The sequence below is a fragment of the Humulus lupulus genome, chromosome 9 (genome assembly GCF_963169125.1).
Source record: "Humulus lupulus chromosome 9, drHumLupu1.1, whole genome shotgun sequence".
NCBI classification, from domain to species: domain Eukaryota; kingdom Viridiplantae; phylum Streptophyta; class Magnoliopsida; order Rosales; family Cannabaceae; genus Humulus; species Humulus lupulus.
The window spans coordinates 147,947,922-147,972,960 of NC_084801.1; the positions used below are offsets into that span (position 1 = coordinate 147,947,922).

At 42.6% G+C, this 25,039-nt stretch overlaps 1 protein-coding gene across 1 annotated transcript; it reads left to right on the plus strand.

Moving 5' to 3' along the window:
- Positions 1 to 8,275: 8,275 nt before the first annotated feature.
- On the plus strand, positions 8,276 to 16,575 carry LOC133800154 (uncharacterized). Its single transcript, XM_062238115.1, has 6 exons — positions 8,276 to 8,284; positions 8,383 to 8,466; positions 14,448 to 14,900; positions 15,356 to 15,457; positions 15,955 to 16,002; positions 16,120 to 16,575. The coding sequence occupies exons 1-6, from the start codon at positions 8,276 to 8,278 to the stop codon at positions 16,573 to 16,575; spliced, it is 1,152 nt and encodes a 383-aa protein (XP_062094099.1).
- Positions 16,576 to 25,039: the final 8,464 nt, after the last annotated feature.

Genomic DNA, 25,039 nt, shown 5'->3' on the forward strand with positions numbered 1-25,039 from the left:
TTCAACACAACCATGCTTATGACAACCTAAAAAAACTAAAACAAAAAAACAACTAAATAAATGACAAATAAAAATAAAAACAGGCAGTTTTCCCTTCCCCCACACTTAATTTAAGCCTTGTCCTCAAGGCATATACTAAATAAAAAAATTAAAAAAAATTTAAAAAAAATCAATGCAAAATAAAAAGATAAGGGTGAGAAAAACTCTCGCAATTTTGCTTTGTTTAACGTCGTTAGCTCAACTGTATGATGTGGTCATAATTGTTATGGCGGGTCATTTAACATAACCTTCTTCCTCTTGTACTTATCAATAGAATTCAACATATCAAATTGTATAACTTCACCATCAAATTTCATTGTAAGTACCCATGTTTTGACATCCAACTTTGTACTTGTAATTAATAGGAATGGCCTCCCAAATTGAACCTGCACCAAAACATCCTCAACTACCCTTATGGGATAAGCATTAGTGCGATCAGCTAATTGAATAATAACACTAATTTCTTTTAATAACCCTAGATTTAAAGAAGCAAAAATAGAATAAGATATAACATTAATAGATGCTCCTAAATCTATCATACAATGATCAAACCTGGTTTTACCGATGGTGTATGGATTTGTAAACATCCCAAGGTCTTGACACTTAGGTAGCAACTTCCTTTGAAGAATAGCAGAAACACTCTCCCCCACACTTTAAGTTTCCTTTTATTTGTGGCCAACTCCTTAGGAAGCTTAGTATATGGTGGTACTTGCTTAATAGTCTTAAGGAGCGGAATATTAATTTTAAGGATCACCTTATTTTCCTTCTCGTTCTTAAATTTTGTCAATCTGCTTGGAAAAGGAGGAATAGGGATATACAATCTGACAGTTGGTTTGTGTAGCATGTTCTGTGATGATGGACCCACTGACGTGAAAGTTTTGATCTCTGGTGGAGAAGATGCTTCTCGGGTTGAATTATTGACTTCTTGAGTTGGAATGAGATTAAATGTTATTTCTGGATAAGGCGACATGTCAAGTTGTGGACCACTTTGAAGAGTTAGTGTACCATCATTCTCTATTGGATTACTCTCTAATTCTGTGAGAAATTCTCCAAAATTCTCAACCTAAGATTAGTTAATGATGTAGCAATTTGTCCCACTGTACTCTCCAAATTCATGAGGGACGCTTCTGTACTCTGAAGAATAACTTGGGTCTATATAGTTGAAACCACCAAAGTTTTTAGCATATCTGAAATTGATGGTTCCTGATCTTGTGACATTCCTATAGGAGGTTGTTGAGGAAAAGGCCCATAAGCCTGCTCTGACATATGTTGAAGTTGGAGATTGATGGCATTCAGTGCATTGATGATATCTCCAATTGATGGATCTGAATAATGCGGTAAGAACTCGTTATATTATGATTGAGAGTCGTAATTTGGCTCAACATATTGATTTCCACCATAGAAAGTGTTAGAATATTCCTCCCATTGTGAATTGTAATTGCTAGAATAGGAGTCATATATATTCATTTGAGGATCATAACAGTGTTGATAGTACAATGCCATGTCTCAAACCAAGTTCAATGCAAGCCCTAAAAACATCAACCACAACTAATAAACCAAGTTAGTAAGAAGACAAAAAATGAATAACAAATTAAATAAAATAGTCCTCGTCAATGGCGCCAAAATTTTGATGGGTGTCATATGCCGTATCAAATTTAAATATATTTTTTTATTCACTTATACCAGCTACTTTAGTATAGCGGTAAATAAGGGTCGAACCCACGAGGACTATGATCAAATTATTATTCAAAATAAGAACTAAACTGAAATTAGAAAGGGATTTTAGTTTTAAAAACTGAAAACATAAAATGAAATAAATATCAAAGATTAAATAACTAAGGATATAACGATATTAAAGAAATATTCAAGAATTACTCTCCACCTTCGACAATCAATCTATCAACAATGACGAATAATATTACATATTCCCAATTAAACTATCAACCCCACAGATAACACTTAAGCAGTCAATTATCTCATTTTCCCTATTATGCTTAATTAAAGCTAAGCACTCTTAATTAACCCATTTTACCAAGCAATAAACTCATTAAGCATGCGATCTATTTAACCTAGTAAAATAATTACACTATGGAAACAGGTTAATCTAGGAAACAAATTCATTAAGCATGCAATTCATTTAACGTAGGTTCTATTTTTCATCACAATCAAAATACCTGTCACAATATCCTAATTGTAGTTTATCACTCTACATGGAATCTTAAACTATTAGGTGAATAGAAATCCTAAGATGATAGTAGAACAATGCGAAACCCTAATTAGTGGCCATCTAAACAAGATTTTACAAGATTCATAACATTCAAATAGAAAAATAGAAGCAATTTAATACAAGGGAATAGAAGGGATAAAATTCATCAATACATTCAAGATCTCATGTCTAGGGTTTTGAAATAAACCTCAACTATAAAGAAAACTACTCCATGATCATATTCATATTCATAAATAGATATTCAATGAAAATAAAAGAGTTTCGAGAAAAAAGAAAAATTAGATTGAAGAATGTTTTATGCTGATGTCTTTTCCCCTCCTCTACTGCTCTAGCCTCTAAAATTCGCAATCCAAATTTATTATAAAAGTTAACCCCAATCCCTTGTATAGCCCTTTAAAAAATACATTTAAATATCAAAAATTAAGAAAAAATCGATCGTCGACCGTGGCTAGTGTTTCTTGGCAGGCGCGGTCACTAGAAAATGTATTTTCCAGAAAATCGAGCTCCGGCCGCAGCCTAGGACATTTCTGGCCGCGGCCACTACGTTTTGTCCCCCAGGGCACGGCCTGAAATAATGTTGGCCGTGGCTATAGCAATTTTTCTGTTTTTCTGTTTTCTTTAACAGTAGCCATTGATGGTATTTTAAGCATAACTTCCTCGATATAACTCGGATTTTGACGATTAAAAATCAATGGAAAGCTAAGAAAAATGTCTAAAACTTGTATTTCTAGTTAAATTTCTAAAAGAGTATTGTAAAATCATTAAAATCAAGTATGAAGTTTCAAAGTTGTGATTCCGAGCTTAACCATTGCTTGTAAAACATCCCAAATTCATTCGTTTTCATCCAAATGTCTTGAAAATCCTTAAAACACAAAGTAAACTTATTAAATATATATAAAAAAATAATCAAGTGCATAATTATAGAAGAATATTGAATTAAAAATAGACAAATTTGATACTTATCAGGATCTCATGTTTGAAATCCCAATTTTCGCAGATGAGGTATCGACGATCTCGACACTTTGTGATAGTCAAGCCACATTGTCTAGAATCTATAATGTCATATATAATGGGAAGTCTAGACATATAAGTCTAAGATATGAGTATGTGAGACAATTGATTCGTGGAGGAATCATATCGATCACATATGTTAAGACAAGTGAGAACTTAACGGATCCATTTACAAAACCTCTTGCGAAAAGGTTGGTAAGTTCCACTTCAAAAGGGATGGGACTAAAACTCCAAGAATAAATATTCACCAATGATGGCAACCCAACTCAAAACTTTTGAACATCAAGGGCAAGAGTTCAATGGGTAAGAACAAGTTCTTGGGTGAATAGTTTCAACACTAACAAAGTCATGAGTTCCATCCAATGATGGTTAGTGTTGGTAGCTACCGAGTGAGGGTTAAGCATAGGACTTTTAATAAAGTTCAGTTGTGTGCAACAAGAATCTCGAAAGGTAGCAAAGATGGTGTAATAACTTCACCTATGTGAACTTAGAGGTGGTGAGGCCTCTCATGGGAGTTGGAGTTTCTCCCCAGAAAGTTCATGAAATGGATTAGCACATGACCATATGAGTGCTAAGTGAGAAAAGTGGGAAAATGAATTGTCAAGTGGAGGTGTGTGAGGTGTTACCAATTTTATCATCAAGGACTTCTTGGTTCAATCTTTAAGACACCAATGACTTCGATAAGGCTTTGTAATACTTTCACTTACATAAAGTTCAAATCGAAAGATACTTTATTTTATGCACCAAAACTGTTAAGATAAGAAGAGATGATTCTATTTAACCAAGTGGGGGAATGCTGAGATTGGTTAAATATAATAGTTAAGATGTTAACACGTTGAGGTGCAAAACACTTAACGGTTTTCAGTTAAAGAGAAGTGAAAATATGAGATTGTGTAGAAGGCTTCTAAAAGTGACTTTTATTGGTCTAAAGTGATACAATGAGGTATCTGAACATTCCCAAAAAAAATTGAAGCATTTGGAGAAATTTTAGAACCATTGGAGGGGTCCAAAGTCAGATTGGGTGGTGATGCATCGCCTAGACGGTCTTATAGGGTCGTACAGTTAACATAAAATGCTCCAAATGGTTTGTTTTAAATGTTCTAATCCTATTGGTTAGACCAATGATGATGCCTACACTATAAATATGGGTTATTCAAGTTGAAAAGCCTTGATCACACTTTCCAACTCTCTATCTCTAACCCCTCTCTCTATATATCTCTCAAAGACCAAAGTTTTCTCCACGAAACTCATCAAGCTTTGCTTGACTTTCATAAGTTTTAAGGCTTGTTAAATCCAAAATCTCATTCTACTTAGTTGAAGCTTCAAGCAATAAGAGAAGGCTTGGAGTAAAGATTTTGGACAACAATATTCTTATTGTGTATAAGCCTTAGAAGTGCCCCAAGTTTGAAGATTCTAGTTGCTCTAAATCAAAGGTTATATCTATCTGTTGACGGTGAGAACTCGTCAACTAAGTTAAGTTGGAAAGAATTGCAAGATCAAGATTATTAATAGAAAAAGCCTTAGAAATTCAAGTATCAACTCTAAGAACAATTGCAGAAGAACAATGGTGAAATCAGTTTTTCATTCACTATGGTGCACTTGCTACAGTCAATTTTTCAACCCCCTTTCAGGTGGGGTTAGAGTTCATTTTATAGGGGGCTCTAATGGCCTTGGGTACATGGTGGTCCAGAAGGTACACGAGTACACTAACAGGAGAGTGGCTCCAGGGGTAGTGGTGTCGGCTCTGGTACATGGTCAGAGTTCGTGGGAGAACCTCAGCTTTTGTACCTGGTCATGACTCCATTACTTGTCTTGTACGGGTGTCAGAGATGTGGTGGTGGTGTAGCCACTCCTCGTACTATTCCCAACCGCCACTACTTGTCGGGTACAGGTGTCAGGCCTGTCCCATGATCCTTGTAGGCATGTACATACCCCTTTAGAGGTACCTTGTTCGTATTTTTTTTGTCTCTTGTGGGCCACCTTGAACCTTGACATCATGCGCGCATGGCCTTACACCTAAAGGTTGCTGGGCCTCGCGTGGCCGAGGCTGAGTGATGACAGGCCTCGCGCCTGGGCACGGGCCGCGCTTGCGAGGCGCTGGGACATTGGGCCTCGCATGGCCGAGGCTGTGCGCAAGACGGGCCTCGCTTGTGAGGCGCTTGGACACTGGGCCTCGCGTGGCCAAAGCTAGGCGATGACGGGCCTCGCGCCTGGGCACGAGCCGCGCTTGCGAGACGCTTGGATGCTGGGCCTCGCGTGGCCGAGGCTGGGTGATGACGGGCCTCGCGCCTGGGCACGGGCCGCGCTTGCGAGACGCTGGGACGCTGGGCCTCGCGTGGCTGAGGCTGAGCACGAGATGGCCTTCGCACCTGGGCGTAGGCGAGGGCTTCGCATGGCCTCGCGTGGCCGAGGCGTGACCCCGAGTTGGTGACTATACGGACATGGCCTCGCGTGGGCGTGCTGAGAGCGAGGCAGGGCCTCGCGCCTAGGCGCGTCTTGGATCTTTTACGGGCGCGGAATATTGAGCATCCACACTTGCCCCCCAGTCTAGGAGAGGACCTTTAGGTGCTCTTGTAGACTATTCTCCTTGATTCTTATAAATAGGTCCTCATGCAAGGCTCATTATTTACACCTTACTTCCTTAGCTTAGTGGTATCTAGACCCTTACTCCTTTCAAGAGGTAAGGGGTTCAATCCCCCACCACCTCACTTTTGCCATATTTTCCTTCATTTTTTTTTTTCATTTCATTTTTTTTTTTTTACATATGAGCTAATTTCTTGGTATGTCTATTTGGAGGCTAACACATCCTTTTTTCCTATTTTTGCAGACGTGTATTTTCGACCATTTGGTGCTTTTGGCCCTCGACCTCCTTTTTTGGCCTCGACAGCCTCAAATTTCTACATCTTGAGGTATATTCTCTTTTTCCCTGGTTTTTGTCGGGTCCAAATTAGCGTTACTCGGGATGGGGTATCATGGCCTGAGCTCGCAGTGAGTCTGCCCAGTTGCATGCCCCTTTTTTTTTTTATACTCTGTACTGGGTCATTTATGGCGTTTGCATCTAGAGGTATTAAGCCTATTCCTTTGTGTTTTGTAGCCATCCCCTCATTTATACGTGAACCCCTTTTTGCTTTCGGGACGAGGTCTCATGGCCAGTGACGGCCCGTCTAACATACCTCCGGGAGTTGAATTTATTGACCTGTCCTCAGACTCCGTGTCCCCTGAGGAAAGCCCTTACCAGGACTATGACTCCTTGAGGCAGGCCCGTATCCGCCATCTTGAGTACATGGTTGAACTTAGGCGTAAAATTTTGGTGGTGGAGAGCGAAATTGACTCGGTGTTGAGAGGAGACGGAGCACCTTTCCCCCCAGACCTTAGTGACCACGTAGCGAGCCTTAGGATGACCCTTTTAGAATTGCAGAGGGAGTTGGAATTTATGTAGGGACACCTTCCGCCTGAGCCCTCCAGCCCATCCTTGCCTTATGACTGCCATGGGGCCACTACCACTTCTCCTCAGCCCTTAATCTCAGTTTTCCCTAGCTTAGCGCTCCCGCAGTCGCTCCCCCGATGGAAGACTCTTGCTAGGAGGAAAAAATGGAGGGTCAAGTGTTCTGTCTCTTCCTCACATTTTTCTTTTGATTTTGCAGATATGCCGAGGGCACGACGACTAGTGACTTCCAATGAACCGGATGATGCTCCTTTACTGGCAACCGAACTGGTGTCGCGTGTGTCTGAAAACAAATTGATGGACATCGTGGATCACTATCGCGTCCCTCCGGAGTACGCATTATATGTTCCTCAGGAGACATGTTGGGCTGACAGTCCTAGGCCCGGCTTCGTGGCCCTCAGCGAGCACATCCTGAAGGCGGGTGGTACCATCCCGTTACACCCGTTCTTTATAGCGCTCCTCAACTACTTCGACCTTGCCCCACTTCAGCTAGCTCCCAATGGCTAGCTGACTTTAAGCTGCCTTTTCGTTGCATTTACGAAGCTGTTTAAACGCGCTCCTACGGCGACGGAGGTGCATTTCCTCTACAACCTCATGCCCCTTCCCAAGTCCAAGGGCTTTTACTATTTACAAAAAGCCAACAACGAGGCCACTTTGATAGAGGGCTCGGTGTCCAACCCGGGGTCCTGGAAGCAGGAATTTTTCTTCGTGGAAGGCCCCCTCTCTGTCCGCGAGGACTTTCGGGCCACTATCAGTAAGTACCCTGAGCATCACTTTCTCTCTTTTACTTTCTTACAACTTATTGTTTCATGACTTACGTTCATATCGACCATGGCGTGTATTATGCAGAGTAATTCGCTGAACCCATAGTTGTCAGGTCGGAAGTGAGAGTCATGAGAACGTTCCTCAGCGCTGACCCCGCTATGAAAAAGGTGGTGTGCCTATTCACCGTGAAGAATCTGAACCGCTATAAATTGTCCCCTGTCTCGGACCCCAAGTTGCTGTGGACCATCTCTGGGTCCACGAAGATGAAGGGGGCCTTGGCCGAGCCTTGCCCGGATGACGATGAGGATGAGGAAGAGCTGGAGGAAGCCCCCCTTGACCACGGGGGATCTCACCAGCTGCCTCCATCTCCTGGGGGATGCCCTCCATGTGCCTCCTATGATCCGGAAATAGCCCCTCATTCTCAAGACCAGCAGGGCGTTCCGGGGTGTTATGTTTTCCCTGACCTTAAGGGCTATGACGCCTTCACTCAGGCTCCTCTCAACCCTGGACCATCGGGGACTTATTTTGCCGACCTTCCGGAGCCTCCCTCTGATCTACCAGATCCTCAGTTTTCCACTTTCACCGCGCCCCCTCCTGTTTCGGCGAGCGGGTCGTCCGTCCTCACCCAACCAGGTGCCACTGGTGTGGATGGGGAGCCCTGGGTGACTCGGATGGCGACGTCTTATGGGCAGCGATACATCCAACTTGCCTCGGGCCTCCCCGTATCTGACTGGAACGGTCTTGGGAACGTTGCCCAGACGGACCTAGGGGAAACCCTAAGGCGCACCATGGCCTGGGTGAGTTCCTGCACCTCGCGTCAGCATTATTATGTATAGATGTACATGCATTTTTCTTTTTGTTACTTATTGTTGATGTCGTTAACTTTCTTGTGCAGGCTTATACCGTGGCTCTACAGTTTGCCGACTCGTCTAGCAATCTCTTCGCGTCTACTGCTGAGAGGGACTGCCTTACAGATCGGGTCTAAGAGCTCGAGAAAGAGCTTGAGAAAACCCAGTCTAAGCTAAAGAAGGTTCGGGCCGAACTTGCCACCTCATCGAGAAGGAAGCTAGAGGCGATTGCCAAGGCCAAGGAGCTGAAGGACCAAGTTGCCAGCCTGAAGAGCGAACTCCTGGCGACCAAGGATATCGTGACAGTGTCGCAGGAAAGGGTTACTTATTTAGAGGCTGAAGTCGAGTCTATCAGGGTCGAACTCCAGACTGCAAGGGCCGAAGTCGAGGCTACCAGGACCGAACTCCAGGCTGCTAGGACCAATGTCGCTACGTTGCATGAGAGAAATGCTTCCTTGGAGGCGAAAAAGACTGCCATTGAGTACAGGTCCATAGACCGCGCCCTTTACCACGTGTGGAGGCAGGATCCCAATTTTGATTTCTCTTCTTTTGGTGAGCATGCCGTCGCTCGAGCGGCCATGTGGAGCGCCCACGGTAGGAGGCCCTAAAGTAGTCATTTCATAACTTTTGTTAGCTAGCCCACCATGGGTGTACGCTCTTTTGTTTTCTTTGACTTTGTAATATCATTATCACTACTACTTTTCTTTTGTAACTCTTGTACTATCTTCAAAACTTTCTTTTTCAATGTATATATACATGTGTTGCTATTTATCTCTTATTCTACTGCATTTGAGGCCCTTTTGAGCCTGTATGATGGGGTTTGGTTGGTTCCCCTCTTTTATTTACCAGGCTGGAGGTCCTTTGGAGCCCATGTGAAAGGGTTCACTAGGACCTCTTTTGGTGCCTCTTGATTACTCTTATAAGGATATTTTGACCCCTTGGGTCCTAGCTATCCTTTTATATATTCTTGCGCGTGCTTATTATTTTTTTGCGAGAAGCATCCCTCTCGTCGTTATTCATAGTACTATTTTTGCAAGGGTCTCTTTTAGGACCCTTTTTGGCTAGACAGCTTGGTGGCCGCTCTAGACTTATTAGTGTTGTCACTATATATTTTTCTTTCGTAAGACCTTTTGGCCTCCTTGATGTTCACAAGGGTAGCTAATCCTTGTGAACCCAAGGGATGCCTTGCAAGGTCCTCTCCCTGTTTTCTGTATTTAAGGACTTCGCCTAAGGCCCCGATATAAGGGGTCCTTCTAGGACCTCCCGTTAAAGGGTCCTTTTTAGGGTCATGGTCCCTTTTGGGGTCCTCCTGATGGAGGGCCTTTTTTAGGATCCTCCTGGTGCATAGGGTCCTTTTTAGGATCTTGGTGCAAGGGGTCCTTCTTTGGATTCTCCTACTTGTTGCTTGATTTATCTTCACGGGCCACTTCCTCCTGATGGAGGGCCCTTTTTAGGGTCCTCCTGATAGGGGGTCGTTTTTAGGGTCTTCCTAATAGAGGGCCCTTTTTTTTAAGATCCCCTGTTAGAGGGCCCTTTTTAGGATCCTCCTTTTTAGGAGGGCAATGGGTCCTTTTTAGGATCCTCCGTTAGAGGGTCATTTTTAGGAGTCCTTTTTAGGTTCCCCTTGCTAGCTGCATGTTTTTGGGTCCTGTCCTGCCCCCCAAGTGTTTGGTGAAATTTATTTCGGTAGGCACTTTGGCTGATGCCCGCGTAGCGAAGAAAAGTGACACATGAAGTTGCAAACAGTTTCATTCATAGCATGTGGTTTACAACCAACCTTGTAAATAAAAGGGTTACATCTAACTAGGAGGTTATCTAGGTAGCCCCTTTGATTCTTACTTAATTAAGCTAAAACAACAAGGAACAAATTAAACACATGTTCTTTTTGCACTGAGTGTCGAAGCCTCGCTAGTAGCACTTCTCGAGATGATCCGTAACTCGTGCGTCCAACTTGTGTGGGTCCAATTTGTGTGGGTCGCTCCTTCATACACAACCATTTCCATCGGTACGGACGGTTTGGTGGCTGTGCGGAGGGACATGTTATAGCATTGCCTCGCCTCCTTCTACTCCCCTTTCACGCATGCTACTCCCCCGGGGGTTGGGAATTTCATAGCCAGGTGATATACAGAAGTTATCGCCTTCAATTCTCTCATAGAGGGTCTCCCTAATATCGCATTGAAGGCTAAGGTGCAATCCACCACAACAAAGTTAGCCATTACGGTGGTTTGCCTGGGTTGCTCCCCCATGGTGAGGGCTAATTCGATTGCCCCCAGGGGCTGCATTGAATCTCCCGTAAACCCATACAAATATGTAGTGCAAGGCTTTAGGTGGCGGAGGCTCAATCCCATCTTTTCCAGTGCAGGTCGATACAAGACGTCCACAGAGCTCCCATTATCCACCAAGACCCGATGCACCCTCATGTTAGCAAGCTGGACAGTTAGCACCAGGGGGTCATTATGTGGGAAATGCACCCCCTGCGCATCTTCTTCAGTGAAAGTTATCGAGTCATTCTCGCCCTTGAAGCTCTTCGAGGGGCGTTGCTCCAAACTTAAAATGCAAGGTGGTGGACTTCGTCTGGCCTCCTTGGCGTACTTGTCTCGCCCCTTCCTTGAATTGCCTTCGAATCCTGGTCCCCCAAATATAGTCCTAACCTCTCCCTGTATTTCTGGGGCCACCTCCCGCGCCCGCGGCGGGGACGCTCCTTCTTCTGGCCTCTGGCTCTCCTTGCGCACGTACCTGCCCAAGTATCCCCTGCAAATGAGCTCCTCGATTTCCACCTTCAAATGGTTACATTCCGCGGTGATGTGGCCGACATCTTTGTGATACTGGCAATACCTGCTGGGGTCTCTTTTGGACCGGTCTTTTTTCATTGGCGGGGGCCTTTTGAAAGGGACCTGGTTTTCGTTCGCAACGAAAATATGCTCCCTCGCATGGGTGAGGTCAGTGTAAAAGGTGTAGGGGCCCTGTAGGCGCTCCTCAGAGCGTTGATGCTTCCGGGGTCGATCGCCTCTTGTTCCCTCATAAACCCCCTTCGTCTTTGCATCACTCGAGTCTCCTTGGGCTGAAGGTTTCGGGGGCGATGGGCCCTTTCTGGCTTTGAGGTTCTCGTGACCATCCTCCACGCGAATGTATTTTTGTGCCCGCTCATAGAAATCATCCAAGTCTGTGACCTCCCTCTTGAGCATGTTATCCCATAACTTGCTGCCTGGGCGTACTCCAGCTGTGATGGCCATTTTCAGCTCTCGGCGGGTTAGGCTCCCTACTTTAGCTGCCTCCATATTGAACCTATGAATATAGCTCTTCAGGCTCTTGTTTTCTCCCTGCTTCACATTTGCGAGGCTAGTGCCTGGCATCGTGTAGTCGCGCACGGCGTGGTGCTGCTGGAGGAACTCATCAGAAAGCTATTGCCAAGATCTGATGGACCCCGGTCTAAGTCTTTTAAACCACTTGTATGCGGGCCCTTTCAAGGTGACGGCGAAGCAATGACATCTCGCCCCGCTGCCAATTCCCCTCAGCTTCATCAAGTCGTTGAATGTATCTAGATGGTATTTTGGATCCGTGCTTCCTTCGTAGGGGGTCATGTGGGGCTCTTTAAAGTTGGCGGGGAGCCGGATGGCCTGAATCTCCCTCACGAAGGGCGACTCATGGTCGAACTCTTCCTCAAAAGCCTGACCGCCAGAGGCGGTGACGATCTTGCTTCGCAGGCTCCTCATTTCTGTGTCCAGGTCTCGGCTCCTCTTGCTTAGAGAGTCCCTCAAAGCGGACGGGTTAAGATCCGCCTTTCCCTTGCCCTCTCGAGGCGCCATAGGGGGCGTGGTCCTTTTACCCGCCCTCTTTTTGTTGAGCTCCTCCCGTAAATCTGAGGGTGCTCTCTTAGAGGTGACCTCGTCCTCGTTGCGATGGGCCGCGTTGGTCTTCAGCTCTGGCTTCTGGGCCTGCTTCGGTGGCTCAGGATGTTCGCGTTGCTTCGTTTGGGGGGTGTTGTTGGTGGAGTGTCGGGTCCTCCCATCGTCTACTGGAACTGTGGTCTCTGCCCCCTCACGACCTTTCTCTTTTCTCTTGGGCAAGGTCACGCTTGACTTACCCTGCAATAGGCCATTCAGCACCTCTTGCATATTCTCCAGGGTGGTCTCCAACCTTTGGTTCTTACGGTGGAGCTCACGTATTTCTTCTTCATAGAATCGATATTTCGAGCTCACGGAATGGACCCGGGGATGCTTATCGTGCCTGCGCGTAGAGGGGCCCGGGTCCTGCCGGCCGGAGTTCGGTACTTGGGGTGGTCTAGGGAGCGGGAACTCATTAGCATTTCCCGGTGGTGCTCTTGGAGGACTCTCTACAGGCGGGACACCCGGTGACGAGGCCTCTCTATCATCCTCGTGAATCTCAGGGTCCCTTGGGGGCTCCACCTCTCTGGGTGGAGGGGGTTCCTTCATGGAGGCCTTCAGCTGGACTCCGGTAAGGTGGACCTCCACCTCTCGTGGCTCCCTGAGTCGCTTTGAACGTCTTGGAATTTCTTCTTGCTGGAAGTAATGGTAGAACAGAAGCTTGGAACTTAAGTTCCCACAGACAGCGCCAAACTGTTGACGGTGAGAACTCGTCAACTAAGTTAAGTTGGAAAGAATTGCAAGATCAAGATTATCAATAGAAAAAGCCTTAGAAATTCAAGTATCAACTCTAAGAACAATTGCAGAAGAACAATGGTGAAATCAGTTTTTCATTAACTATGGTGCACTTGCCACAGTCAATTTTTCAACCCCCTTTCAGGTGGGGTTAGAGTTCATTTTATAGGGGGCTCTAATGGCCCTGGGTACATGGTGGTCTAGAAGGTACACGAGTACACTAACAGGAGAGTGTCTCCAGGGGTAGTGGTGTCGGCTCTGGTACATGTTCAGAGTTCGTGGGAGCACCTCAGCTTTTGTACTTGGTCATGACTCCATTACTTGTCTTGTACGGGTGTCAGAGACGTGGTGGTGGTGTAGCCACTCCTCGTACTATTCCCAACCGCCACTACTTGTCGGGTACAGGTGTCAGGCCTGTCCCATGATCCTTGTAGGCATGTGCGTACCTCTTTAGAGGTACCTTGTTCGTATTTTTTTTGTCTCTTGTGGGCCACCTTGAACCCTGACATCATGCGCGCATGGCCTTACACCTAAAGGTTGTTGGGCCTCACGTGGGCGAGGCTGGGTGATGACGGGCCTCGCGCCTGGGCACGGGCCGCGCTTGCGAGGCGCTGGGACATTGGGCCTCGCGTGGCCGAGGCTGTGCACGAGACGGGCCTCGCTTGCGAGGTGCTTGGACGCTGGGCCTCGCGTGGCCGAGGCTGGGTGATGACGGGCCTCGCGCCTGGGCACGGGCCGCGCTTGCAAGATGCTTGGATGCTGGGCCTCGTGTGGCCGAGGCTGGGCGATGACGGGCCTCGCGTGGCCGAGGCGTGATGCCGAGTTGGTAACTATGCAGACATGGCCTCGCGTGGGTGTCCTGAGAGCGAGGCGGGGCCTCGCGCCTGGGCATGGCCGAGCGAGGCGGGGCCTCGCGCCTAGGTGCGTCTTGGATCTTTTACGGGCGCTAAATATTGAGCATCCACACTATCTAACCCTAACTTTGTTTTATGTTACTCTATTGTGTTTCCAATGGTAGTATTGATGATTAAATATTTCTAAGTTCATCTTATCATTATTTATTCATTTAGTTTCTTATTTTTCAAGATTGACATTTATATCATGAACATGTTTCTTTGATTATCAAGATTAATATTCATACTTTGAAAAAGGTTCTTGCTTAGCATTAAGGGTTTCAAATATTGAACTATTCCCATTATTAATTGTTTATTTGCAAAGTATAAAGCCATATATTCTCAACACATATTGCATGAATTGATAAGGCCCCATTGAACCTTTTTTTTTTCTTTTTCAAATTATGATAATTTTATAAATAAATTATCAAGTTGTCATCATTTTCAAAGATCGTAGTATAGGGCGTTTTTCATACTTTCACATGCCCCTTCGATACCTTTGCCTTTCGCCATATGTTATTTGGGATATGTAATGCTCCTACTACTTTTCAACGATGTATGGTTAGTATCTTTTCAGATTTCATTGCGAACATCATATAGGTTTTTATGGATGATTTTAGTGTCTATGGTGATTCATTTGATAAGTGTCATCATAACCTTACACTTGTGCTTCAGTGTTGTATTGAAACTAACATTGTGCTCAATTGGGGAAAATGTCACTTTATGGTGAATCAAGGTATAGTTTTGGGCCATGTAATTTCAGTGAAAAGTATTGAGGTTGATAAAGCCAAGATTAACCTTATTCGTTCTTTACCACCTCCTACTAGCATGGGAGAGGTGAGATATTTCCTTGGTCATGCGGGATTTTATCGAAGATTAATCAAGGTTTTTTCTAAAATAGCCACACCTCTATGCAATCTTCTACAAAAAGATGTGGTATTCAAGTTTGATGAAAAGTGTTTAGTGGCCTTCAACAGGTTGAAAGATACATTGATTTCAGCTCCAGTAATTCAACCACCTAATTGGGAGTTACCATTTGAGATTATGTGCGATGTAAGTGATTATGCGATAGGAGCTTTCCTTGGGTAGCAAGTTGGTAATGTTTCTCATGCTATTTATTATGACTCTCATACTCTTAATGATGCTCAAATTAATAATATTACCACTGAAAAAGAGCTCTTAGTAGTCACTTTTGCTTTGGAAAAGTTTCGATCTTACTTGATTTGAATTAAGGTTATTGTATACTCAGATCATTCTTCTTTAAATTATTTTCTTGCAAAGAAAGATGCTAAACCTCATCTTATTCGATGGATTTTAATATTACAAGAATCTGATTTAATTAAGGATAAGAGAGGTGCTGAAAATTTGGTAGCAGATCATTTGATTAGACTTATTAATGAAGAAGAACAACTGCCTTGAATGAAAAATTTCCAGATGAATAATTATTAGCATTAATAGATGTTCCTCCTTGGTATGTAGATATCGTTAATTTCCTTGCTACTAAACAGCTACCAGAAGACTTTACACAAGCACAACGAAACAAGCTTAAGCATGATGTAAAGCAATATGTATGGAATGAGCCTTATCTATGGAAGCATTATGTTGATCAAGTAATTAGAAGATGTGTTCCCGATGCTGAATTTCATTCTATTCTAGCATTTTCTCACTCATATGCTTGTGGAGGCCACTTTGGACCTAAAAGGACAACTCAAAAAGTCATTGATAGTGGATAATATTGGCCTACCATCTTCAAAGACGCTTATGTGTTTTGTAAGTCTTGTGATTGATGCCAACGGGTTGAGAATATAACATCGAAGAATCAAATACCCCAAGTACCAATTCTTATTATAGAGATTTTTTATGTATAGGGTATTGACTTTATGGGGCCCTTTCCACCATCTTCGGGTTATGAATACATCTTACTTGCGGTAGAATATGTTTCCAAATGGGTGGAGGCAATAGCTACTAGAGTGGAAAACTTTAAAATCGTGGTTGATTTTGTTAAATCTCATATCTTTAGGAGATTCAGAACACCGAAAGCTATGATAAGTGATAGAGGAACTCACTTTTGCAGCAAGCTTATGGAGGCTTTATTTCAATGTTACAGTATCACTCACAAGGTGACGAATCTTATCATCCACAAGCTAATGGTCAGGTAGAGATTTCAAACAGAGAAGTGAAATCCATTCTAGAAAATATAGTAAATACAAATAGGAAGGATTAGATTTCACGACTTAATGATGCATTTTGGGCTTATCGAATTGCTTATAAGACATCCATTGGCATGTCACTGTTTCGTTTGGTTTATGGTAAGCCATGCCATCTTCTAGTAGAGTTAGAACATGAGGCTTGGTGGGTAGTCAAACAATGTAACACGGAGATGGATGCCGCTGGACAACAAAAGAAATTACAATTGCAAGAGCTTGAAGAAATAAGGAATGATGCTTATGATAGTTCAAAAATATACAAGGAGAAGACCAAGGCCTTCCATGATAAAAGGATCTCTCGGAAATCATTTATGGTTGGTCAGAAAGTATTATTGTATCATTCTCGTGTTAAGTTATTTCCAAGAAATCTACGCTCTAGGTGGATGGGTCCATGTGTGGTGACTATTATCTCCCCAAATGGATCGATTGAGATTTCAAGTATAAAAATGGGGAAGGCATTTACAATGAATGGACAACGACTCAAGCCATATTATGAGTCATTTGAAAAAAAAAGAAGATGAGGTGACTCCACTTTTTGAGCCATAATATATAGAAGAGTGAGAGCAACGTTCAGTCGAGCTAACGATGTTAAACAAAGCAAACTTGAGGGAGTTTTTCTTACCCTTATCTTTTTATTTTGCATTAATTTTTATTTATTATGCTTTAAGGACAATGCTTATATTATGTGTGAGGGAGGAACATTGTCGTATTTTTATCATGCTTTTTTATTTTAGTTTAATTTTTATTATTTTTAGTAGTAAATCATGGTTCAGTTGAAAATAATTAGTCTAGGATAAGATTTTTGATTGTTATTAATATGATTTTAGGAAATTGATAGATTCTTCATGAATTGTGTGTTTGACTTTTATTTTGATTACTACTTAGGCTTTATTCTTAATTTTTAAATTTACATATAATTGAATTTACTTAATTACTAGCACTTAGAAAAATTTATGCATGCTAAGATATTATTTTTGTTTAGTCTCTACCACTCTAGAACTTATTAGATGATCATTTGAGGCGAAACTTATCAGTTCCATATGATTAGGGATATGTTTAGGCAATTTCTTTATATCGATTGTGTCTTTCAAGCCAACCTTATTTATTTATTCCCTAGTTACCAATTTTGAGATTTATTCATAACCTTTTGTTTTTCTTATTTTACCCTTATATATGAGCCTTATAAAAAGAAAAAGAAAAATATCATTATCTTTAAACCCGTAACACTATAGATTTAGTGCTTGATTATTTGTTTGTTGTGTGGGGAATTATAAACTGGAAAAGTATTCATATTAAGGTTTTGCATCGATGGTTGTGTTTTAAATGTATAGATCTCCTATTTCTCTAGAAAAAACAATTAAAAGGTGAAAATAAAACAAAATTTGAAAGATGAAAAGAAAAAAAACTTACAACGATTCAAGTGTGGGGGAAATAGTGAGATTTATGTTTGAAAAAAAAATAGTTTGGAAATTGTTGGGGAATATTTGTGAGGGTTGAAAGTAGAAGAAAGTGTGTTATGGTGTGGTTTGAGCCTAAATTGTCTTTCTCACCTACTTTAACATTAGTCATACATTACAAGCTTATGAAGTCTATTGATCATTTGATTATGTGTACTTATATTAATGGAGAATGATTTGATAATAAGCCCGTGGAGTGTATTTTCATTAAAATAAATATTTTTACAAGAGAGTGTTTAAATTAGTTTTGACATGTATAAATTGATTTGAGTGCGAGTGATATATTGAATTTAATTGTATACACACATATAAGAATTGAGTTTAAGAGGTAATCATACTTAAGTTGAAATTCTAAGGAGTGTAAATCTATATATATATATAGAAGTATATATTTGTGTAATCTTTGGGAAAACTATTATTTTTGACAAGATCATGGTTTATAGTTTTATTATTTTTTTGGTTTAGTTTTAGCTTTTGTCTTTGCTAAAAGACTAGCAAAATCTAAATGTGGAGAATTTGATGTGCAATTTTAATCATATTTTCTTAATTTCCTTAGGTTTAGAAATTGTTAGTTTTTTGGTCATTTTAAAGATTTTAATTTTGTTATTGGTATTTTATGATTTTTGGGCTAAAACAAATTTTAAGAGCTAAAATATAATTTTATTATAATTAAAATAAATTGGGTACAAATTAATATTTCTATAGATTTAATTGATATATTTTTACTTTGGAAATATTTATTTTTTATTTGGTTTATTTTGTTTGGAAAATAAATGTGTCATTTTGGTTGAATAGAAGAAATAAAATGATGAAAAGCAAGAAAAGAGAAAGAGCCCAATTACAAAAAAAGGCCCAGCCCCGTATATCTAAGAGCCAAGCCGTAAGCCTCTTGAAGCCGTCAAAGCCGAGCCGTGAGCCGTCATCTGGAGCCGCTCCTGCCACAGCTACGTGTCGCTTGCTGAAGGAAAGGGCCTGCGCATATCAGTGTATGGGTCCACGAGGTGTCAGATTTTGGTCTTCTTCTTCAGGCGTGTGTACTCCACTCTCCAATTCGAAAGAGAGTGCGTTTCACGCACGTGTGGAGAGCATTTGTGCAGCAGTTTTTTTGTAGCATGTGGTCCCCACGATTTTCTTTTGGCAGCTTTTTATTGTGACTCTCTCAATTAGTAAGTGAGTTCACTAACTAATCCGAGGGAGAGTGGCTTTTACACGCGAGTGGAGAGTGTTCTTCAGATATTATCCACCAAAATTCAAAGGATATCATTCTAATATCAAAATACAAAATTAAATTAATTAATTTTTATATTATTTCAATTTCAAATTTAGATTTTTATTTTTCTGATTAATTTCGAAAATTGTACTACCATTATAAATAAACCTGTTTGCTCTCTATTTTAAACACATTTTTCATTAGAATAAATTACTTGCATTATTTTTGGAGTGAATTTTAGAGAAAATTAAGGAGATTTTATTCTTCAATTCTATTCTTCTTCATTTCTTTCCTTAATTTTTCTATGAATTCTTGTGTTTTTTTATTTAATCATGTCTAGCTAGGTTTTTCTTAGGTAAGAGTGATTTCAAAGCCCTAAATATGATTTCTTGCTATTAATAATTTTAATTGTTATTTTATTTCCAATGTCAAATTGATTATATACATCTATGGTTAATTTCTTGATTTTCGTTTTAATATTCTTTAGAGGACCCCTAATAGGATTTTGCTTTAATCTACTATTATCTTAGATTTTCTATTCACCTAATAGTTTAGAATTTTAGGTTTCGAGTGATAAATTGTAATTGAGTTTAATGTCAAAATTGGTTTTAGTTATGATGATGAATATGACCTAGGTTAAATAGATCGCATATTTATGGATTATTGCTTAGACTAACCTATCTCCACTATGTTTAATGCTTTTATTAAATTAAATATTTGGTGTTTGCCTTTAGGTTGTTTAATAGATATAATTGATTAAGAATGTTTGTTTTAATTAATTATATTGTGAGATTGGAGTAATGACGATTTTGTATTATCTACGGTTAGTAATTTGATAGGGAATAAGATTTAATGATATTATTGATTGCTTGAATGATTGTTTAGTAGTGGAGAATGATTTCTTAGCTACTTTAATTATTATATCTTTTGTTAATTGCTTTCATTATCATTATTGCTTTGTTTTTATTTTTATAATTCATAAAACTCCATTTTATTAACTTTGTTAAATTGAATAATAAACTAAAAATTAGTAGTCCTTGTGGGATCGACTCTTACTACCACTGTACTGAAATAGTTGGTAAATGTTATATAAATAGTAAACGACACGTATCGCATTACTTAGTGTTATCTTTTTATTAGGTCATTATCGACGAACGCCCTTCATCCAAGTGTTCGAAGATCGCTTGCAATAGATGAAGGTTCTTCCAGACGTGGAGCTAGAGTTGAGCCAGCTGGTCACGAAGGAGAACCTAGTTGTCGTGGGTCTTATCAAAGAGGGAAAACACATAAGCAACCACGACCTAACTCATTACTTGAACTCTAAACAATCCCAAAGGTGGCTTCACGCCACATCAAATATATAGATGGACTGGCTCGCGCCCAATATCATCAGCAGTTTTTGGAGGAGCATTTTGAGAACGCTCAAGCTTTCCGAGCAGCTGAAGAAGCTCGGGAGGACCAAGAGCTTGAGGAAGAGCTTCGGGCAGGAATATAATCTTCCTCCATAGACCAAGGTAAATCCCCACTTGTAGTTTATAACACTAAACATGTAAGGGATGAGGTAAGTCCCGAGCACGTGTGGGTTTCTCCATCAATCCTTTAGTGTAGGCTTACCTCGGACCGACCCTGGACTCAGGAGGAGTACCAAGATTACTATAAGTTTATCGATCCCTATTTCCACCATCCGAGGAGACAAATGCCTCTGCGGGGTTTTGTGCACTTGGAAGATATGACATCCTTCCACACAAACTGGTTATGCCAATACGAGACCAACACTACTCAAGAGATGGGTAGGCTCGTGAGAGAGTTTGCAAACTCGATTCTTCACCCGGAGGAGTCAAATAGTGGTGGGGCTTCTCGAGAATTCCACACGCTCTCGACCTTAACATGTTTTAATTGAAGTCTTTTGTTCATCTTTTAACTTGTTCTATCTCGGTGTTTTCTTCTCTGCAGAACAAATGGGGTTGGTCGAAATTTCTTGTACAACACTTAGGCTTGGTTAGCAGGCAGTGACCCCGCGAAGAGGCAGTACCTTCCTTGCCTGCCAAGAAGCAACAAACCTCCTCACCCCGAGGCGACGTTCCACGGGCGGAGGACACACCCGTTCTTGAGATCTCTTCTTCACCCTCTCCGGTTGTTGAGGAAGTTCCTGGAGTGGAGAGCCCAGGGGTGGAGAATATTCCTCATCTCCTGGTGTACCCGGAGAAAATTGAAGGGGCGCTACTCAAGCACTTTTAGGCCATGCTCGAATACTTTGAGGCACACATGGAGGAGGGCAACAAGGCCCTGCATGAGACCGCAGAAGCCCTCTGCCAACTTAAACTCCTAAGGGAAAGACCTATGGAGCCTCCAATAGGTCAGCGCAGCTGGAAAGTTTGTTTGTTGTGAAACTTGGAGAAGTGGTTGCTCCACTAGCGGTAGAGCTCCTCCAGGGAGTCATCTCAACCATGTGTGAGCTAACTGCCTGCATCTTTGCCCAATTGGGTGATAAAAATTAGGCATCTCTCATATCTTCCCGCATATATGCCACAATTAGGGTAAGTGATCGTCTCCACAACCCGTTTTCTTGTTCATAGAGTTATATAAACTGACAAACTATCTTTTCAGGCAGCTTAGGCCAGTCAACGACTGGGAGATATCATGATGGAGAATAACTTTGAACTCCAAGGAGCCCAGGAGAAGGTGGCAGCTCTTAGGGAGAAGGTGAAGGTATCCCCGGATAAGCTGACATGTCTGTGGACAGCTCTAGAGGTAGAGCTGGCCCGTACCCAAGCCCTCGAGGACGCAGCGAAAAATATGGCTGAGGAGCTCAAAACTGCTAAGGAAGAGGCCTAGAGAGCTAAGGAGGAGACTGTCTAGGCCAAGGGAGAGGTTTTCAAGGTTGTGGGAGATGCTTCCCGAGCCGCGAAGGACGCAACCAAGGCCCGTGATGAATCCGCGATGACACTTGATAAGGCTCGGGAAGCACATTGAGCCACGGAGAAGGCCAAGTCACTCCGACGGGATGTGGAGGTCCTCAAGAAAGAGGTCAACACCACAGCCGAGGATGCGTTCTATGTGGCTTGGTTCCATAACAAGGACATGGATTTGGAGTTCACCGAAAAGGCTGACAAGACTCGTCTACTCTTCGAGGAGTGCCTACGGACGACGAAGGCTGCTGAAGCTGCCAATACTGTTGCTAGGTGTAACGCCCTACTTCCTTAGAGTCGTTACTAAGTGAGTTTAAAATGTGCGATTAACTCGCTAATCGAGGTTTTAGGTTGAAAGTGTAACTAAACCATAACAAAAGTCATATAATTTGAAAATATAATCATCCATTGGAAATTATAAAGAGTTAAACATTTGGGATCCCAAAATACTGTTTAGAAATATTTACAACTCAAAAATATAATTAAAGTCGACTAAACGACAAAATTAGGATTAATACAAGCATCTTCCAAAAATACCCCTGGTCGTGGCAGCCAGGCAGGTCAAACATGCATGCGTCGCTTCACGCTCTCCGTACTCATGGTTGGTCGACTTTTCCCTTGCCCTTACCTACACCATAGAGCATCCGTGAGCTGAAGCCCAGCAAGAAAACTCCACACAAGCAAATAACATATGCATAACTATCAATAAGCACATAACAAAACCGCCAACAGGCTAAACACATACGACCATTCCATCCCAGGCGCTTTACCAGACCCTGGGTTCGCGGTCCACACCGTGACGATATCCCAGGTTTCCTATAGGGGTCTCACCCTGGTAACTCACACTCCGCGTGCTTAACGCTGCTCCCGGCCCCTTGTCGTTCTCGGCCTTCGCCATTCCCGGCCCTCGCAGTTCTCGGCCTTCGCTGTTCCCGGCTTTTGTTGTTCATTCACATATATGCACATATAACATAATTAAACTAATACTTAAACACGTATAAGCATAATCAATGGGGCTACGCCCTGCAACACAGCCATGTAGGGTATTTCCCTGCAATACAAACTATAGGGCCTCACCCTGCTCTACAGGTACAACAGTTTTCTTACCTGTGTCCCGAGCTTTCCAAGCACAGTCCCCTAGTCCGAGCCTCACTGAAAACCTAGTCACAATGCATCCACAACATCCAACCATCAAGTTCTAATCCATTATATAACTTTGGGTTACAATTGTAGTCCACGGAACCTTGAATTCTGTAACGCCCTGGATAGCCAAGACCGCTACACTGTGTACTTATAAAGGAGCAAGACTTGCTAGGGTTAAAAAGGTTTTGTTCTCAAAAGTTTCATTTTATATAATTAAACTTGTTGACGCAGTTCTTCGCCAACAGGTAATTAAGAAAAGAAGAGAAAGGGATTAGTGCTGATGATGAACCGAAACAGATATATGATCTTAGGAAATGGAAAGGTGACTCAAGACACGGTTTTTAAGTGGTTCAAAGGTTAAAATCCTTCTACTCCACTAGTCAATATTATTGTTGTATACTGGATATTTGATTACAGGGTCTTTCTTACAAGAGATAATCCAACCCCTATCAACTCCCAGGGTCTCCATATTTATAGGAGAAGGCACCTGGGAGTTGGTAAGAAGGTCATCCCGTGACCTTCTTACCTATCGTATCAACTCTGTGAAATTCATGATTAATTCCTAAACCTGACACATAAGTGTGGTCAAATCAATAGGTAAGGAGATAATGGGCCGCACGGCCCAACCCAATCGTGGGTGTCTGAATACGCACGTTCCTGCTGCGTGACCGAGAAGTCAGGGGCATATTAGACATGCGATGCCTGATATATGCACGTTTACCTTGCGTGTGTTGACTTTATAAAGGGTCATAGCCTTCATATCCAGCTCGTACCCCGAGCTGGACACTTAACTCGACCTTCGGCCTTCAGAGTCCGGACTCAAGCCTTAGGAAATCTTGGCGAACCCCTGGGTTGTCTCGAGCTAAAGAGGTACGACCTTATGATGGAAGCTCCGGTCTTGGGGAGGTCCTCGAGATAATCATGATTAGGCCGCAACTCAGCTCGCTAATCAGCCCGTGGGAAAATCAGGGCGTACATATGCCCCCCAAGCCCCTGCTCGTGGTATACGATGTCGGATAAGGCCACAGTAGGGGCTTTTAGGCTTCCCCATGAACTCTTCACATTCCACACCTTACGCAGGTGCCTGATACGTGGAACATCGTGGTTGGTGACGGTACGTCTTACGAGAATCGCATTTAATGGCCTAGCCTATGCCCAGCCGTCGTTTCGTATTTCGAGTGGAGGGCCTTGGATCCCACGTCAGGGCCATCCAACGGCCCTCTTTACGTGATCCTTCATGTATATAAAAGGGATGGCCACCCCAAGCATGGGCCACCCTTTCATTTGAAATTTCTCAAGAATTCTCTCCTTTTTCTCTCTTCATTTCAGAAGAAAAAGACACCCTATTCTTTGCGACCGCCATCCTCAGTTGCTCAAGAAACTCAGACGTAAGGATTTCTTCAAAGCTTTGGAAGCCAATACTCTGACGAAGCTTTAACCTAGGCGATACCTTCATCCACCTCCCAGCCAAACACTGTAAGTTTTCTGACCATGTGTGTTTTGAAAATATATTTCACTGTAGCTTAGGTAAATATTTTACTGTAGCCGCATGCAAGGGTTTACTAGGTTTTGTGGATACGAAGGGTGAAAGCCTTTTAGGTTAGGGTATTTTTGCTGTAGGAAATCACTTAAGAGTGTGGTTTACAGGCTGCTTTTTCTGGGGACAATTTCTGGGTAGAATTTTTGACATATTTTGGGTGCAAAACCGGGTAGCTTAGGGGACACGCCTCACAGGCGGTTTTGCCTTCCTTGCCTATTGAAACTTTCCCCCCAAGGCAAATTTTATCCTGACCCTCCTGACACACTGATTCTGAGTAATCTGGGATCTGTTGGGAGCACAGGCGCGTGTTCATAGATCCGCGTGGTCTCACTCTCCACGGACTGGGCTTACCTCAGCTTGTGCAAATAACATTTTGATTCTTCCTCATGCTTAGGTTGCCTTTTCTAAAATCCTTTTTTTTTTTGTTCGTTAGGCGACCAGATGGCACCAAAGAGGAATGCCCCACAGAAGACCGTTGGCAGCTCGTCCTCCCAGCAGGACAAAGGAAAAGCGGTGATGCCCGACTCCCCGATCCCCCGTTTTGGGCCGGCAGTAGAGAAGGAGCTCGAGGTGGCTCTTGATGCATTTTTTGAGGTGGAGAGGATCATCTCAAAGATTACCGACCAGACGAAGATCAATAAGATATTCCTCTCCCACAACATTGCGCTGGGGAGGGCGTCAGTGATTGCCCGACCTCCCACGGAAGGCGAGCGAAGATGTGCGCCG

Bases quoted from the DNA above. Each gene is read 5' to 3' on its own strand.
- LOC133800154 (XM_062238115.1), top strand. The intron at 8,467-14,447 runs GTCTAAGAGCTC...AACATCATATAG, and splicing joins GGGACTGCCTTACAGATCGG to GTTTTTATGGATGATTTTAG. The intron at 14,901-15,355 runs GTAAGTGATTAT...GCTACTAAACAG, and splicing joins CATTTGAGATTATGTGCGAT to CTACCAGAAGACTTTACACA.